This window comes from Acomys minous (genome assembly GCF_964271855.1).
Source record: "Acomys minous genome assembly, chromosome: 7".
Taxonomy (NCBI): domain Eukaryota; kingdom Metazoa; phylum Chordata; class Mammalia; order Rodentia; family Muridae; genus Acomys; species Acomys minous.
The window spans coordinates 73,284,459-73,302,411 of NC_140488.1; the positions used below are offsets into that span (position 1 = coordinate 73,284,459).

The following is a 17,953-nucleotide window of genomic DNA, read 5'->3' on the forward strand; positions in this document are numbered from 1 at the left end:
AGTCACCATCCCTTTTAGTCAAACCCGGTGTCCCTAGATATGATACTTAGTGTGTCATGGAAGTTCTGAACCTCCTCACACCCATCCCCTGGATCTTCTGGCCCAGCCTACACCACCCACTCTTCCAGACCTCTGTGAGAAGCTTCATTCCTTGCCATTTGTTTCAATATATCCACCAACCCAAAATGGTTTCCTACTAACATACTTCATCGGGTTATTCTTTCTGTTGTGGTTTTGTTTAGTTTTACTCCATCAGCCTTCCCTTCCAGCCTCCCTAACTATGTAATTCTACTCTCAGCTTATGACTGGATGGGCCAGTGAGAGTGACTCGAAAAATTCAGACTGGGAAGGCATCCAGGCTCTACATTGGTCCAGAAAATGCTCTGAAGTCATCTCATGATCATCATGATCCTGTTCCCTTTCAAACCCTTAGTCCCTATGCATGACCTCCCAGGCTTCCCCAGTTCACAGTGAACTGGAGACATTGCCCTGGCCTGGAAGTCTTTAGACACATTTTTATTCCCACTACTTGATATGCTCCTGAACCACCTGGACATCTTGGGAGCCTTGGACTACTGGTTTTTGTTTGCTGTTGTCGTTGTGATGGTGGTAGTTCTGTTTTGACTTGTTTTGTTTTTCCTTCAGGCACTGGCCATTTGCTGTTGAGCAAAAACACTAACTGAAGATTCCCACTGAGCACCTTGGGTACCATCTCTTACATCAGACTGAGGAACTTAAGCGTCTGACCCAAGGAAGTTCAAATTCAAGGTTCCCAGGTACAACCAGTTTACTACAGCGCCTCCAATTTCCCAACTCCCCGCCCCTAGCTCCTGTTCCACATTCAAGAAGACAGCTACCTGGCATGTTGCCACACTTTTGCAGAGGGGCTGAATCAGGAGGAGCCTGACAAGAAGTTTTCAGAGCCAGCAGAGCCTCCGCAGCCTCCAGCTTCCTCTGCCACTCTAAGGCAGCAGCAACAGAGTCCTGCTTGGTGGCATTAGGGACCTGCAAAGGAAATGACATCAGAGAATGGCAGCTGGGAAGTCACACCTTGTTCCACTAGCACAGGAGCCCCTTTAAGTGCCCAGTCCCCCCAGCACCCACCCCCACCCTGAGGCTTTTTGCTCTTCCCATCCACTAAGCTCATTCCCTCCCGGGGACCTGGACCCCACTACTTTGCCAGGACCTGTGGCTGCAGTAGAAGAGGGCCAGGGGTGGCACAGGGTTGCAGGATCACACTTGAGAATCTGGAAACAACGAGAGGAGAGGCCAGGGGATTAAACCCTCAGGTGGACACTTCCTACCAGAACACTTGGAAGACCAGAGGTTTGCAAATCAGCCTGGGGAAATCTGAATGACTGGAAAACGTGTAGTCTTTTTGACCTAGGCACCTTCTTGGACTGTTTCCTTTTAAAACTTCTATATTTTTTTCTTGAGACACTAATTTATACCATATCTTTCCCCCTAGGGTTACAGCGAAGATGATGCCAAATCTATGGTGACTAATCTGCAAAGCATCTGGAAAGATGTGAGTGCCCTCCTTTTTCAGGGACTGGCTTTACTTGTAGTTTGCCCAGTCCTCGCTAGTTATGAAGGACAAGCCAGGCCCTTCTCCAAGAGGTTTTCTCTACTGGCCTTTAGCATTCCTCTAGGCCTCTATGGCCATCTCTAAACCATGACCTGAGGTTCCAACAGGGTCTTCCCTCACGTCCATCTATTGTAGCATAAAGTGAGAATCCAAGCATAGTTGAAGGCTTAGTATGTGGTAGGACTTCTTCTAGCCCTCTTGGCAATGTTATAAATGTAGACTGTTTTCCCTGAGTGATTACTGGAAAACATATAGCTGGAAAGATGGAATCACTTATCCAAACCCTGAACATTAGGAATTCTAAAGCCTGAGAGTGTCCTCTCATCACTTCTCCTTCTGATGTGCTCCCTTCTTCTTCACTTCATACTTGTCCTCTTCCTTCACTTTCTTCTTCTTTATTTACCTACCTCCTGTGGCACCAACCACTGCATTGAGCAAGGGATGATATGAGACACATGTGACTCTAAGTCTTTATTCAACTCACCTTTGAGGCCTGGCAGAGAGACCACTGGGCTCCAGGGGAAAAGAAATCATTGGTTGCTGCTCCAAGGTCACTGAACTATAGGGCAGAATCGAATGTTCTCGTTGCTTGCTGTGCATCATAATACCTTGAGAACTTCCCTGCAGAAGTAGAGACAACAGTAGGAATTTGGATACCGGACCAACCAGGAAGACAGGAGAGATGAGCATGTTGTAGGATGAGCACAGCAACCGAGAATGTCAGAACTTGAAGATCTTGAAGATCAGCAAGGCTTACCTTTAATTTTCAGTTCATACTGGAATCCAGGGAGATGTAGTTAACCCCAAGGTCACATGGTAAGTTATGGTACATTTAGGATGGAACACATGCCATTAGGACACTGCGCAAGGAGTTTGGGAAGTAGGTTCTGGAAGCCCCTCCCATAAGCAACAGAGTCTCCTTACCTCCTGTGCAGCTTTGTGGGGCCTGGCCTCATGCTTGCGCACAGTGTTCTTCTTCCCATCTGTAAAACACCAGGCACAGCTTAGATGAGCCTTGCTGTCCCCATCATTCCAAATATTCTAGCCCCAGTCTAGAGGCTTTTTCACACTATGTACCTTTCTTGGCTCCGAGATAAATTTCTTTTTCTAGTGAATGGCCACTGGGAAGACTGATGCAGGAGGATCATGGGTATGAGAAGACTTTGGGCTAACTAGCAAGATCATGTCTCAAAACAACAAACTTACCATGCAACAAAAAATCTACCAACATAAAGCATAAGTAGAGGACTTAAACAGACATTTCTCCAAATCGTCTAATTCTTAACACTGACATGATAAGTGTTAGCCACCAGACACAGTTCCATTTCAGGACAGGGATGCTGACAGAATTACACGTGCTCCCTCCACCTAAACGTGGGTCCCTTCCCCAGCCAAAGACACTCACTGTGGATTTCTGCTTCAACAGCCAACTTCTTGTGATGCTTCTGGGATTTAGGGGCAACAGCCATACTCTTTATCATTCCTTGACCCAGGTACTTCTTCAGCCTTGTACCCTGCTTCTTCTTTGAGGCACTCACAGTAGGCAAGAGCCCATTCTGTTGCCTGAAGTGAAGGATTTAAGGCCCAAGGTTAGTCATGTGTAAGAGACCTGGCCCCCTTACCTTGCCAGACATGACACTCACAAGAAGACAGAACCACTGTGACATCTGTAGGCCTGAAAGAAGTAGAAATGCTTTTCATCCCTGATTTGGGTAGAGATGTAATGGTTATAGAAGTTGTTAGAGTGCCCTGGAGGTCTTCTGGAGCCAAATTCCAAACCCTAGGGAGCTCTAGACTCATGCCCATTATTATATGTGGGGTCACAATGGCAGCTGGGTACATGTGTACCATGGCTTTCAGGTCAGGAGTGGAGGCCAGAATAGCCCCTGGACCCCCTATCCCAGGTGTCCTTACTTACTATGTCCCTAGAGTATCATATCCTCCATGACTGGGATTTTCCTCTCTATTCTGCTCACTGCTGGAGTAAGTTTTCACAGCCTTCTTTCCTATAGTTGTCTCAATTTTCATCTAGCCTTTATAACATAGTCTCCTTTCCCAGAAGTTCCACATGGATGAAGCTCTTCACAGGCGCTCAACCTGATAATGAGTTTGGCTCCTTATCTTCACTCCCCACAAACCATTTTCAGGCACAGATAGTCCTGAGTCTTCAACCAGCACTACAATCCAGTCTGGCACATCATTATTTGTCTTTCTCATAGCCCACATTTATTCACTTAAGCATGGGGTTTTATGGCTCATGCGCTCAGCCAGTAGTCTCATGAATTCCATATTTTCCTTAACTTTTCTTTTTTTCTCCTTTATTAATTTATTCTTGTTACATCTCAATGGTTATCCCATCCCTTGTATCCTCCCATTCTTCCCTTCCTCCCATTTTCCCCTTATTCCCCTCCCCTATGACTGTTCCTGAGGGGGATTACCTCCCCCTCTATATGTTCATAGGGTATCAAGTCTCCTCTTGGTAACCTGCTGTCCTTCCTCTGAGTGCCACCAGGTCTCCCCCTCCAGGGGACATGGTCAAAGGTGAGGCACCAGAGTATGTGAGAAAGTCATATTTTCATTAAGATTGCTCTCACGCTTAACCTTAACCTTGATCACCACCTTGATTTCCCCTTTATACTGACTACTCTCTTCCTTCTCATAAAAAATTATATTCTTCTTCTGAATCAGGGTGATAACCAAAGCCTTTGACCCCAGTACTCAAGAAGCTGAGGCAGGGGGATGATCAAGAGTTTCAGGCCACTCTGGGTTAACTAGAAAGGCAGTACCTCAAAACAACAACAAAAAAATAAACTGTACAGTTCAACAATACGAACATATACGTGAAATCTAAGCAAAGGATAGAAATGGACCTTTCTCCTACACATTCAAAGGGCAAAGTGAAAAGGTACTCAGAAGCAATAATCAGTGGGGAAATCAAAGCCACAGTGAGATACTGATTCGTTACACTACAGTAGTACTCTATGTCTCAAAAAAACAATGGATTCTTCTCCCAATCTCCAGTCATGGCTGAATTATTACTGTCCCCACAACCCTTCTTTCATTCCCAGCATTCTTCAGCCCAACAGTTTTTTGTCATTGTTGTTGTTGTTGAAACTCTGAAATGCTGGGCCTTGATAAAAAATAACAGACCTTCTTAGTGGACTAATTTTTCCCTCCCTGGCCAGCACACCCTCTTCATTTTCATTCAAAATTTTCCACACATTCTTTCCACAGTCCCCTATTAATCCTTCAAACTGTCCTCCACAATGCAACAATGACACCTGAGCACAGCTGCTTCTGTTCCCTAGCACCTCCTCCTTGCTCTCACCCCAAGCAAGTAGTGGAGATGACTTCCTCCAGAAGTGAGTCCAGATACTGGGGATCTTCCAAAAGGGATCCCTGAGTGGCAGAGACAAAAAGGACCTCTGGAGTTAGTGGGGTCTTCCCACTTAAATAGAAGAAAGAGGGAAGGATTTGGAAAGAACAGAGGGAAGGCAGAAAGCTGAATCCTCAAAGACCATCTAGTTCCTTTTCCCACCCAATTTCCTGTTTCTTTACTGGGCTATTAACACACTGCTGAGACTATGCACTACCAATTTGTTTTGGGATCCATTTGTACCCCTCACACTGTCTTTTACCATTGCTCACTTAAGTAAGCTAGTAAAGTCGAGCTTTGTGATCCTTGGGTTGTTTCCCAGAATTGCCTCCTTTTGTATATGAAATGTAACACATTCACCTGCCATACCATAAATTATCTTTTCAAGCTTCAGCACACAAGTTGTTTTTGTTTTGTGTGGGACAGGGTCTCACTATGTAGATCAGATTGTCCTGAACTTGAAGTGAGTCTCTTGTTTCCCAAAACCTGTAATTTCAGGAGTGCATCACCACAACCATCACAGTGTGCATGTGTAGCATGGATCGTGTTTTTTTCATTCTCTCTTAAAACCTTGGAGATCATTTCTAGTTCCATCCATTTGCCTGAATTTTTCAAGATTTCCTTGTTTTTAATAGCTGAATAGTATTCCGTTGTGTAAACGTACCAGAGTTTGTTTATCCATTCTTTGGTTAAGGAACATATAGGTCATTTCCAGATTTTTGGTATTATGAATAAAGTTGCTATGAACATAGTTGAGCAAACATTCTTGTTGTGTGTTGGAGCATCTTTCAGGTATATGGCCAGGAATGGTATAGCCAGGTCTTGAGGTGGAACAATTCCCAATTTTCTGAGAAAGTGCCAGATTGATTTCCAAAGTGGTTGTACAAGTTTGCACTCCCACCAGCAATGGAGGAGTGTTCCCCTTTCTCCACAATCTTGTCAGCATGTGTTGTCACTTGAGTTTTTTTTTTATCTTAGTCATTCTGATGTGTGTAATATGGAATCTCAGAGTCATTTTGATTTTCATTTCCCTGATTACTAGAGACACTGAGCATTTCTTTAAGTGTTTGTTTCTTGGCCCGTCAGTATTCCTTTGTTGAGAATTCTCCGTCTAGTTCTGTATCCTGTTTTTTAATCGGATTATTTGGTTTGGTGGTGTTTAATAAAAGATCATCCTGAGTGAGGTAATCCAGACCAAGAAAGACCCACTCACTTATAAGTGGATATTAGCCACATACTACAGGATAACCACACTACACTACAAAGACCTAAAGAAGCTAAATAACAAGGAGGAGCCTAGGGAGGATGCTTAATTCTCATTGAGAAGGGCAAATAGAAACACACCAGAAGTAAGCAGTTGAAGAGAAGGGACAAGACAGGAGCCTACCCTCAGCAGGGGATCGAAGTAGATGCTGAGACTCACAACCAAACTCCGGGGTGGAGCACAGAGAATCTTATGGAAGAGCTGGGGAATAGAAGGACTTGGAGGGGCCAGGAGCTCCACAAGGAAACCAATGGAGCCAACAAATCTAGGCTGAGGAGGAGGGTGCTACTGATGCACCAACCAAGGACCATGCATGGTGAGGACCTAGACTCTCTGCTCAGATGTAGTTAAAAGGCAGCACAGTCTCCTTGTGGGTCCCATAATATGGGAGAATACACCTGTAGTGAGACGGGAAGCTAGCCTGGAACCTTCCTCTCTGCTAGCTACCTCCCATAGTACTAAAAGGTACGAAATAGGTTGCTGAGAGGAAAATGGCATCAGTATTTGTACGCAGCTGTGAACCCTGTGAACTGCAATAATTACCACTCTAGCAAGATAAGGTGAAAATAATGTTATGGGGATACCTGTTTTCCAATTGTATTTAAGGCCTGCAAATCTGTCCAAGAAACCCATGCTTGGGGAGCTCAAAGGTCCCAAAGGTGAATCTACTATGATTATTTTACTAAATGGAAATAGTATCATTTGCCCTCTAAGTTTGTACATTTCTCCCCAGAAATTAGTCCAGCCCCCAGACCTCATCAGAGAAGTGCCATTGAACTGTGGTGGGTAGTTAACTCAAAACCCATAACTGGTCAAAGAGCAGAGAACAAGTGATTATGGACTGCTAAGCCACAAATTCAACATCTATGTCACACACTCTCTCCAAGGCTATGGTACTGGCCTAGAAGAAGGGGAGGAAACACTGTACGAACCACCAGTGGACAAGAATGACATAATATCATCACAACATGACAGGACTCATGAACTCATAGCAACACAAGACCTGTGCAAGATGAAGCCAACATTCTACTATGGAATCAGAATGGATTCATTCCTGTAACTAAGGAGCTATGGACAGGTGATGGCTTCTGGGAAAGGGAGACTCAGGATTTCTTTTAAGGGTAAGGTTACTTGTAGGTTGACCATGCTGCACTCGATGGACCTATACCCTGAAGTATGTGGAGAGCACAAATTGGAATCAATAGCTTATTAATTTTATAAAAAGACATTGCTAGGGAAATGGCTCAGCAGTTAAGAGCATGGGCTGCTTTTGCAGAGGACACAAGTTCAAATCCCAGAATTCACAATAGGAAGTTTATAACCTGTAACTACAGTGCAAGGGATCTAATACCATCTTCTGGCCTTCTAAGACACCAGCACACACACACATAAAGCCCCACATACATACACATAAGTAGTAAATCCAACAAAAAAAAAGCCAAGAAGTTGGAGAGGTGGGTCTGGAAGGGGTTAAGCGGAGGAGTTGGGGGTAAATATGATCAAAATGCACGGGATGAAATTCTCAAAGAATCAGTAAAATATTAAGAATAAAAACCCCACAAGAAATATTACAGACCAGTATGACTTGTGATCATAGATGGAAATCACTCGTAAAATTTTACTTTTAATCACTGCATGAAAAATATTCTTTAGAAAGCACAGTTTACTCTAGTAATACAAGGCCCTTTCACCATTAAATTTTTCCTATATTTACTTATTCTTTATGTGTGCGCATAGTCTATCTGCATGTATGCATGTATACTATGTGCCTGGTGCCTGCAGAAGTCAAAGGAGGGCATCATTTTCACTGGAGCTGAAGTTGCAGTCAGTTGTGTTCTGCTATGTGGGTTCTGGGGAATGAACCCAGAACTCCTGTAAGGGCGACCAGTGCTCATAACCACTGAGCTGTCACTCCAGCTCCTATTTAGACATCTAAGTACCACACATGAAGCTGGCCTGAGGGTGCATTCCTGTAATAGCATCACTCAGGAAACTGTGGCAAGCAATCAGCATAGGTCGTAGTGCACACTGGGCTTGATTGTGAGCCCATGGACCGCCTCAGCTCTACAGTGCTATGAGTTCAAAAGTACAGAGGTCCTGTCCTAAGCAGAAGACACTGTCTTATCCTAGTCTTTCCTGACTTTTAGGTCTCACAATCTTCCTGCCTCTTCTTTCACAAAGGTCCTTGAGACTTGGAGGTGTGTGGGTAGGGCATATGATACAGATATCCCAATTATTCCTCAACACTCCACAAACACTTGTTTTCTGTACTTAGAACTATTAGGATTTGCTTAGTTCACAGCATTCCACTGAACAAAAAACATCGCTGGATCATCTCCTTTTAAGAAGTGACATAATATTTGACATAGGAAATACTCCACACTCTAGAGAGATATCATCCCCTGAATGTTAGAAATGTGTACAAGGTTGTTGAATAGGAAAAAGTGTTATACACAGGCCTACTAAAATTCACTTAACTGTATTCTCAAAGTGCTTTAAGAACAGTTTTCAATAACAGTAAAATACATGAAATATCTGTTGAGATTATTGGCACAAACACTGAAAGACTTGGTTAAAGAAAGCCATTAATATCTTACTGTAGAAAACGGAAATAAAAGTACTATGCTTTTTTATCACAACACTAAAAGGTCAGGATTTTCACTCGCCATAATCATCAACAAAAGGAAAAGTTATTGCTCAGAGCTACACAGCAATGCATAAGACGCAAAAGGGATAACAACATTGGCAGGACTCCAGAAATACACTATTATCATACAACATGGTGGTAAAGCACCACATCCTGGGGTCACCTTAGGACAGGACGAATAAACCAGTGAATTTAAAAAAGAGCCACAGACACCACTACAAAGGCTCTATGATAATTGTATTAGGGAATGGCACAGCAAAAAATGTCGATGCCCCCAAGGAAAAACTTTCAAGCAAACAACTCTAAATGAGCTCTTGCAAAAGAGGTAACTGAAAACGAATCACAGATCTAAGTGTAAACTGCTAAACCTGAAACACTATGTCTGATCCCTTGTGACTGTCCTGCACACGGAAGAAGCTCCGAGGCCCCAAAATACTTTGCATCAACCACCGGAAGCAGACACACAGGAGCAGGTATGTGCAGACCTGTGGAGCGCAAACCCCTCAGAGGAAAGCTGGTGACCTGTCCTCCAGGCCTCAGGGCGCCATGCCCAGCATGTACTCGAGGAATCATGTGGAAGCTGGGCCTCCTGAGAGCCACGAGAAACACGGTAGTCCTAACCAAATGGGGTGACCGCAGGCAGGACTCCTGAGCAGTTTTGTGTGTGGAAACCCTGCCGAAAGAGCACTCACCGAGAGACCGAAGACCTCTGCATTTTTACTTCAGACAGCAGAACTTGCGATCAGGCTGCTGCGCTGCACAGAGTGAAGATGAAAAGCCAAGCCAAGAAAGAAGGAGAGTTCCGAGGGGCGGGAGTTGGGAAGCAGGCCACACTCCAGAAATGTATCCACTGGTGGAGCACAGTGTGCTGGCCTGAAGCCGGGAGGAACCATAGGCATAGGCAATAGGTTAGAGGCATAAGGGGCGGGGTTTAGGGCTATGGAGAGGTTGGGCCCCACACTCTACACCCAGCATAGGGGGAGCTCAGCTGATTTGGGCAAAGAAGTCCTGGAGTAGGGTGCTACTGGTGACACCACACACGTTCTTGGAAGCATGGTCTTCATTCCCTTCTTTCCTCCTTCTGGGTTGGTAAGTGTCATTTCCATGGGGTCTAGAACACCCTCCAGCAGGGCTGGGGTTGCTCATGGCAGGTCTCCCCTGTTCTCCGTCCTGTGCACCTCTACCTGCAGTGCAGGTGCGCATCGCAGTAGACAAATCAGGTAGCTGGCTGCAGCCATGATGGAACTGCTGCCTCAACCCTCTTTTTCAGACTGGGAGAAACACTTGATACTCCCAGGAAGTTGATGTCTTTGCTCTCACCATGGAGAAAGCATGCTATGGCCAAGAGGGACCAGGATGTCTGCTCCTCCAAGAAGGTCCTGGAAGGGCCGCTTCCAGAGAACGCTGGCACGTGCCGTGTGTCCAGCCTCTTCAGGTGAGGGCCCTGAGCCAGCCCCTCCCTCTCTCATCTCTCACAGCAAGCCTGGCTGTCTCCCTTGCTCTCCCCCAGGCAGCACCCAAGCCCTCCTCTCAGTTCCCGCAGGGCTTTTAGGGTCCACTTGTCTCTCTGTTTCCTCCTTAGGAGAGGACGCCAGACTCGCTGAGGCTGAGATCCCGGGAGCCCTGGACATGGGGCCATGGACAGTGAGCAAGGCCTTCTGCTACCCAGGTCCCTGTTCTCCCAAGAATCTCGTTCGATGAGATTGAAATAAACGCTGGCAAACATTACAGTGTTTTGGCTTCCTGATATTTCCTTCACATTCCATACTGACATCAACTTAAGGAGAGCCTGGAGAGTGTTTTGGTGAAAGGGACAGGGTGTCATGGAGAGGAGAGCAAGCATCTTTCTGAGTACTCTACAGGGAATCATGAGCCCTCCTTGAGGCAATGATGCTTGCTATGTCGGGGGCATTTGTTGCAATGCAGTCTCCACTCAAGAGTGTTTCTTCTCACAGCTGGCAGCTCTGACCCCCATTCTGCCATACAGTGAGGAGGGGAGACTTGCAAGTTCTCTCCCCTTGTAGTCTAAGCAGGCTTCACAGCTGAACATCTTGAGCCACGGTGATGAAGAGGTGGGAGAGGGCCACCTACACAAAGAATGTAAGGACCCTCCTAAAAGGGCTTTAGTCTTCACAGTACCCAGGCATCCACGGCTCCTCAAAAAAGAGGACCCCAAGAGACAACCTTGTCTCCAACTACACAAGGTTGTTCTCCCTGTGATAAGTGGTTTCTGTCTTCTTAGGGTGTCCTTGGAAGGTACTGCAACATAGTTTCCTCGTGGTAAGGCTGCAAGGGAGGACTGGGCACAGCTGATTCTTTACCAGAGAGGAAGGGGGTAGTCTCCAGGCAGTTTTATTGGACGATGAAATGCATTTTACCTACAAGAACACACAAACAGGACATAGAAAAACACAACTACTCCTCTTCTCTATAGTAACCCAGTCTCCTGTACAAGTCAAAATCACAGAATGAAGAAGAAAAAGGGAAAAGCTTGGCAGCACAAGCTATGAGAAACCATTGTCCTTTTTTGTTTAGCGGGGGAGGGTCCTTTCAGAGGAGGCTGTGGTGCACAGGCAGACAGGAGCAATTCAAGTCCCAAGCCCCTTTTTTCTATTCCCCTAGGACAGCCAAGGTGGGACCCACAGGCAGAGAAGAGTCGAGCCTGTGTTGGCTATGTTTTTCATTGCCTTCAAAAATAGCTCACAAAGTATACATTTAGGTTCCCAGTATAAAAGGTACAACCTTCCTGGAGGGGAGTTTGTGACAGAGTTCACTCTGCCTGGAGCAGGCAACGGAGACTCCACCACTGGGGAAAATTGAACGCATGGAGCAGGGGACAGTGGTATTTCTTTTTTCTTTTTTATTCAACGCTGGAACCCAGTCCGTGCAATGACACCATCCACACTCACAGGGAGCCATCTCGCCTCAAGAAAATGGTTCTGGAACCCTCCTCATAGACAGACATATCCAGGCATACGCCTCCTGGTTGGCTAAAATGCAGTCAGAGCCACAGTGCAGATTAACCATCACCAAGTCGCTAATCCCAGTGTGACTTAGATGGTTCCCTTCTCTGTGGCACATCTCTGGCCTGAGCAGCATCTCTCCTCACCAGTCCTCTGTCTTCTGACTTGAACCTTGTGCTACTTGTTTTCTATTACTCTGAATAACACCAGTTACCTCAAGCAAGCTGAAGAGGAAAGGTGCAGTTTCTCCCCTCAGCTTAGGGCCCTGAGATTGATTGGAGACAGACTTACCAACTAATAAACTCCCCTATCCTCTAGAATTCAGGACAGATTCTCAACAAAATAACTAACCACATTTTTAAACCAAGAATCCTCCCACAGTTTGCCTTGGGCTCTCCCTTTTCTCAAAGTGATCCAACAGCTCAACTGACAATGTTTCAAGCTGTGAAACAAAAGGCACAGGGCTTGATTCCCTGCTAGTTAAATGTCCTTTTTCCTTTAAGATTCTAAATAGCCAGGCTACCAGCCTAAATGTTTTCAGGTGCCCATCAGCCCCCTTGTTGTCCCCAAACAGCCTGGCTACCCACCTAAAGCTAAAGAAAGAGACAATGAACAAACCATTCTCTAACACAATGGTTTACAGGTTAACACCTCGGATTGGATGAGCTACATTAACTAACAAAGCCAGTCAAGTTTTTTCAAAACAAGCCTTTTTGCTTATCTCAAATATGTAATCAACAATGTTTATTCCTCAGCTCCCTTAAACAGGTATTACCCTCCTCAGAGAACTGGAGTGGGGGGGGGGGGGCGTAACTCAAGGATTACAACACTATCTGTTCTTCCGGAAGTCCTGAGTTCAGTTCTTAACCTTTCCTTTTAAAGGACACCAAACCAAGATTTTTTCCTTTCCTTTAACTAAACAGATGCTTTAATGCTTTGCTAGCCCCTCTACCTTTCTCTTTTTTCCAGGTCTACATAATACACTACCAATCAGATGCTGACTGAACCAGCCTTATTCGTTACCTCCTTCTCTCATAACCTCCTATATTAAGATGCCCAGCTGCCTGGGATCCTCTCCCCTTGTAATTATGCCACAGGTATTTTCTACTCACAAGGTAAAGCCTAAAGATCCCTCCCTGAAGAAGCTAACTGCACCCCAGGAGACCAAAAGTCCTCCACTGGATCTGCTCAGAAAAACCACAGCCTCCAGCCAGAGCCAACCAACCGGGATCCTCAAAAAGCAGCTTAACCAGATGAAGATGTCCACAGCCAACAGCCTTGGACTGCTGACAACTACACGTCAAAACTTACATAGTATTACAACTTGCTCTATGTAGATGTATCTTAAAACATCTCTGTACAAACTTATGTTTAAAATGTAAACCCTCTAAATAGTTGGCTCTGTAACCCAAGTTCCTGCCTTAATCTCCCTTTCAGGGCCTCTACACCCCCGTAATGATTGTTGTTTTTACATCAACAATCCTGGGCTAGATGTACAGGTGCTCAAGGAGCTCCACCCAGGACCTCCAGAGACTTTATTCCCCCTACTCCCCCGCCCCCTCGGTATTCAAACCCCTTTGTAAACTGGCTGCTCCCCTTCCTTGGCTCTGTACTAGGGCATTGGAACCCTGTTTCTCCTTGCACCCTGCCTTATCTGATTTTTAAAACAATAGATAAAGAATATTGCTGAGGTCACTGCCAGCCAAGTCCTGGTGCAATACCAGATAATTCCAAACCTAGAAACACAATAGTGACACCTTTTTTTTTCTTTCTTCTTTCAAAGAGAGAGAGGGGGGCAGGGAGCAGATGTCTGCAGGTAGAGGAGACGCCCCCTCCCATTAAGCTTCAAGCTTTCACACAGGGGAGCCATACACCCCGCTGGCAAAACAACCCACCACTGCAAATGTGTTCAAAGGCTTGCAGGGACCCTCACCCACACAAAAGGTGTCAAAAGCTGACTCTTTGAAGAAAAACAAATCAAAGGTGCCCTGGAGACAAGCCCCAGGAAGTGTCCTAGGAGTTTCCTGCAATTCAGTTACCCTTAGTTTAAAAACCCGGATCTGGACTGGGGGCACAGATTTTTCCCATTTTTTTTCCTTCTGTAGCTCTTTGTCTTTGTTTTTCTTTTACCATTAAGCTTAGTGAATTAAAATCTAGCTCATTGACTCTTGATTGCCTTTAATGCAACCAAGTGTGTTGCCTGGCTTTTCACAAGTCAGAGGCTCCCTTCTCCCGCTGAAAGAGACTCAGATTCCCATTGTCTCAACCCCAGCTGAACATGGCTGCCCTGCGATCCTTTCTTACCCAGAAGGCCTTCTTTGTGACCAGTTCTCAGGACAAAGCCTTCCTCAGCTAACCTCCAGAAGTCTGAAGAAAACTCTGTGACCAGATTCTCAGCCCAGCCTCCCAGAGAGACGAACCCACAGTTTGATAATGTCAACAAAGGTGGGATGAACTCTGAGTGTGAATTTCATTTGCATTTTCCTGATGATTATTGCTGGGCACTTGTTTCTATATCTGTTAGCCATGTGTACATTTCATTTTCAGTTATGCTTATTCAGGTCCTTAGTCCATCTGTAAACATGGATATTTTTGGGTTTCTTTTGCTATTGAATTCTTTGCCTTTTTTTCTAAGTTTGGATTTTTTTTTTTTGCTCCTATGTCTACATAAAGTCATGATAACATTCACAGTATCTAGATGGAAGAGACCTAGCACTGAGGAGGATTCTGCTAAATGGTTGCCCGAGGAATGACACAAACTTTTCACCTCAGCTGAGATCACATGAATGTCCATCCCTCAATTCATGCTGCTGCAGTGAAAAAAAATCTTATTCAGAAGGATCCAGAGGAACCTAGAAAACTAAAAGACTATTAAGGCTGGTGGATCTAGACTGAGGCAGGTCAGCTCAAAGTACGATACCAAGCAAGGACAATGCATGCAGTAAACCTAGAACCCGTACCCCGATCTAGCCAATGGACAGCACATTCTCCACAATTGTGTGGAGAGCAGGGACTGACTCTGACATGAACTCTGGTGCCCCCTATTAGACCACTTCCCCTTGGTGGTGGGACCTGGTGGCACTCAGAGGAAGGGTAAGCAGGCTACCAGGATGAGATCTGATAGGCTGTTATCTTACAGTGGGGGACAGGTCCCCTTCTGTCACAGACCTAGGGGAGGGGAATAGGATGAAAGAGGTAGGGAGAGGGGAATGGGAAGATACAAGTGAGGGGATAACAAATTAGACGTAATCTGAATAAATTACCTAAATTAAAAAAAAAAGAAAACCTTATTTAGGGAAATGGATCTGGAGAGGCAGCTACAAAATGAAAGTCACACTCAGTGGTAAATCTATTCCTGGTCCCCATGCCCCCTGAGGCTCACACAGGGTTCTGTCCAGTGCACCCTTTCTCAGGCCACTTCTGTGATGATTTGTCTCATGGGGTTAGGTGGGAGTCAGACACTTTTGAGGCTATAAGGACAGTGGATTGTGGCTTTTAGAGCAGTGGGTCGGGATTGGTGGCAGTGTTTGGGGAACTTTTATTGCTTGAGCTTTGTTTGGTACTCATGTAGGTTGGGAGTGTTTTTGTTTTGAGATAAGTTCTCATTATGTCCAGCAGGATGGCTGTGGTGGTGTGAAAGAGTACGGCCCCCGCAGGCTCACAGATGTGAGTACTTAGTTCCAAATGGTGGGGCTGCTTGCGAAGGATTAGGAGGTATGGCCTTGCTCGAGTATGTGTGTCACTGGGAGTGGGCTTTGGAGTTTCAAAAGCCCACACCATTGTAGGTAGCCGGATCTGGCTCGCTCTCTCTGCACCCTGGTTGTTGTCTCAACATGTTAGCTCTCAGCTACTGCTCCTGCCTACTTGCTCGTGCCTGCCTACTTGCTGCCTGCTAAGTACCATGCCTGCCTGTCAGCTGCCATGCTCCCTCCCATGATGATCATGGACAACTTACGTCACTGTAAGCAAACCCCCAACAAAATGCTTTTCTCTTTTATAAGTTGCCTTGTTCATGGTGTCTCCTCATCCCAATAGAGAAGTAACTAAGACAGTGGCCTGCAGCTCTATGTATATCATGATAACCTCAACCTTACAATGCCCCATGTAGTGAGATGGCAGGCTTGTGCCAATATGCCCAGCATATGTGAGTCAGTGATACCGTTGATTCATGCCATGTGCACCTGAGAGGAAGTTGGTGGGGAGCAGAGTCACAGGTCTGCCCTTGTCCCAGGCATTTGCATAGCATTTGGGGACAGCACACACACACACCATGATACCAGGTTAGAGAGGTCCCTGAAGCCCCACTGACACTCTGTTTCCAGTAGAACAGTAGCATGTAAATCATGCCAGCCTATTACAATTATTAAGAGCATGAAAGAAACAACCAGTACATGAGCCCAGTTGAAAACCATCCCAAGAATCAGAAGAAATGGACAGCAACAGAAGCACAAGGCTGAGAGCAACACAGCGTTCGGATAACCCAGACAGAAGAACCACGTTGGAGCACACTTGGAACTGTGATGGCAGGAGTGAAGAGACAAACAAATGATCAAAACTGATAAGTCACAATGGAAATCTCGGCCAAGAATTTGAGCATGCAAGGTAGAGACATGAAATGGCCATTTCAAAAGGACTAGGGGTACCACGCCAGAAGTCAGAATGGAAAAAAATACATAGATATCGGATGTCAATGCCCTCTACAAACTGACAAACGCTGCGAACTGTGGTGATCCCAGCTGGTACTGTACACTGAAGCTGAGTGGCTGGCCCATGCCCCACTGCAGGTGTTCTTGGGAACAGCATTCAGCAAGGATTCCTCTACTTTAAAATGTCTACCAATGGTGCATCTCCAAGTTCTTTCTCCTCCTCCTACTGCAGATCACAATCGTGAACTGCCTGTCTTGGTAAACGCACATATCCTCAGCAGTAGGGAGGCTGAGGCAGAAGGATTGTGAGTTCAAGATCAGCCTGAGGTAGATAGGCTGACACTCTCCACAAGCGCTACAACAAAACAAACAGCTGCTTCAGACACCAATGCTCTGGATCTTGGATATCATGACCTCAACTTCAATTTTCATATTTTAGCAAGTTCTATTACATGGAAGGTTGGGGCGTCCTCAAAGTCAAGACCATGGAGAGGTCCCCAGGAATGCTGCCCTTTTCAAGACTCACAGCTGTATGGGGCTCTCCTGCCAGATGTGGCTAGTGAAGAGTTTCTCCCATTCTGCAGGCTCTCTCCCCAGTGGATTAACTGCTCTTTGCACTGGGCCTCATTGGTAAACAAACACAGGTCTTTTCAGGAACTCCTTGTCTATGATGGCTTCTGCCTCTGGCATTTTCAGAGTTTCGGGTCTTACATTAACACTAGTCATTGTTTCTCCAAGAGTTTCTCCACAGAGAGGTGGGAAGCTAGCTTCATTCTTCTGCAATTGCAGTGTACCATTTTAAGCTAAATAAGTCAGACAAACCTTGCATGTTTTTTCACACTTGAGGATCCCAGGTTTTATATAGATACATCAAATCATGAATGTGTAGAGGACATGAAAGTAGAGGAAAAACAGTCTAGAAAGTCCTGGGGGGCTTGGCGTATGTTGGAGGGGAACAAAGTAAGAGCAAACAGGTTGTGGTGCTTCTTCATATGCTTGCTTCTTCATATGCTTGCATGACACTGCCTGCATGAAATGGAGTTATGTGTATGACTAAACACCGATTAAGAGACAAAATGAGGTAAAAGTAGACTAGCAATTAACATGACCATGATTTAATCTACTAACATTTAATTTGTATAAGTTATTTCTCCTAAACAGCTTGCTATAGCACTTTCAAAGCCTTGTAAGTAAACCTTGTATTATAATTGAGTTATATGGGTACAATAACTCATATTAGAGTAGAAATATATATATATATAATGTGTGTGGAGAATAATCCTACATTTGAATTCTATGCCACTGTATCTAGAACTTATTTTGCATCTATATACAAAATTCTATATCAGTGAATTACCAGGAGTTGAACACCAGGTAGCTTAGTTTTACAAGGAAGCTTAATTGGTTAGGGGTTAAGATGTTTTTAGGTCTACATAGGTGCTATAAGTTGATATTGACAGTATGTGATA

General features: G+C 45.2%; 1 protein-coding gene across 1 annotated transcript in view; it reads right to left on the reverse strand.

The window, feature by feature from the left end:
* The window catches only part of LOC311601217 (uncharacterized protein), a 91,333-nt gene that overhangs the window by 46,544 nt on the left and 26,836 nt on the right, over positions 1 to 17,953 (reverse strand). The window contains exons 2-6 of the mRNA XM_084788611.1: positions 2,994 to 3,151; positions 2,513 to 2,571; positions 2,073 to 2,209; positions 1,187 to 1,247; positions 858 to 1,005 (exon numbers count right to left, since the gene is read on the reverse strand). Coding sequence (XP_084644737.1) covers positions 858 to 1,005; positions 1,187 to 1,247; positions 2,073 to 2,209; positions 2,513 to 2,571; positions 2,994 to 3,151 — 563 coding nt within the window. The remainder of the gene's footprint in view (positions 1 to 857; positions 1,006 to 1,186; positions 1,248 to 2,072; positions 2,210 to 2,512; positions 2,572 to 2,993; positions 3,152 to 17,953) is intronic.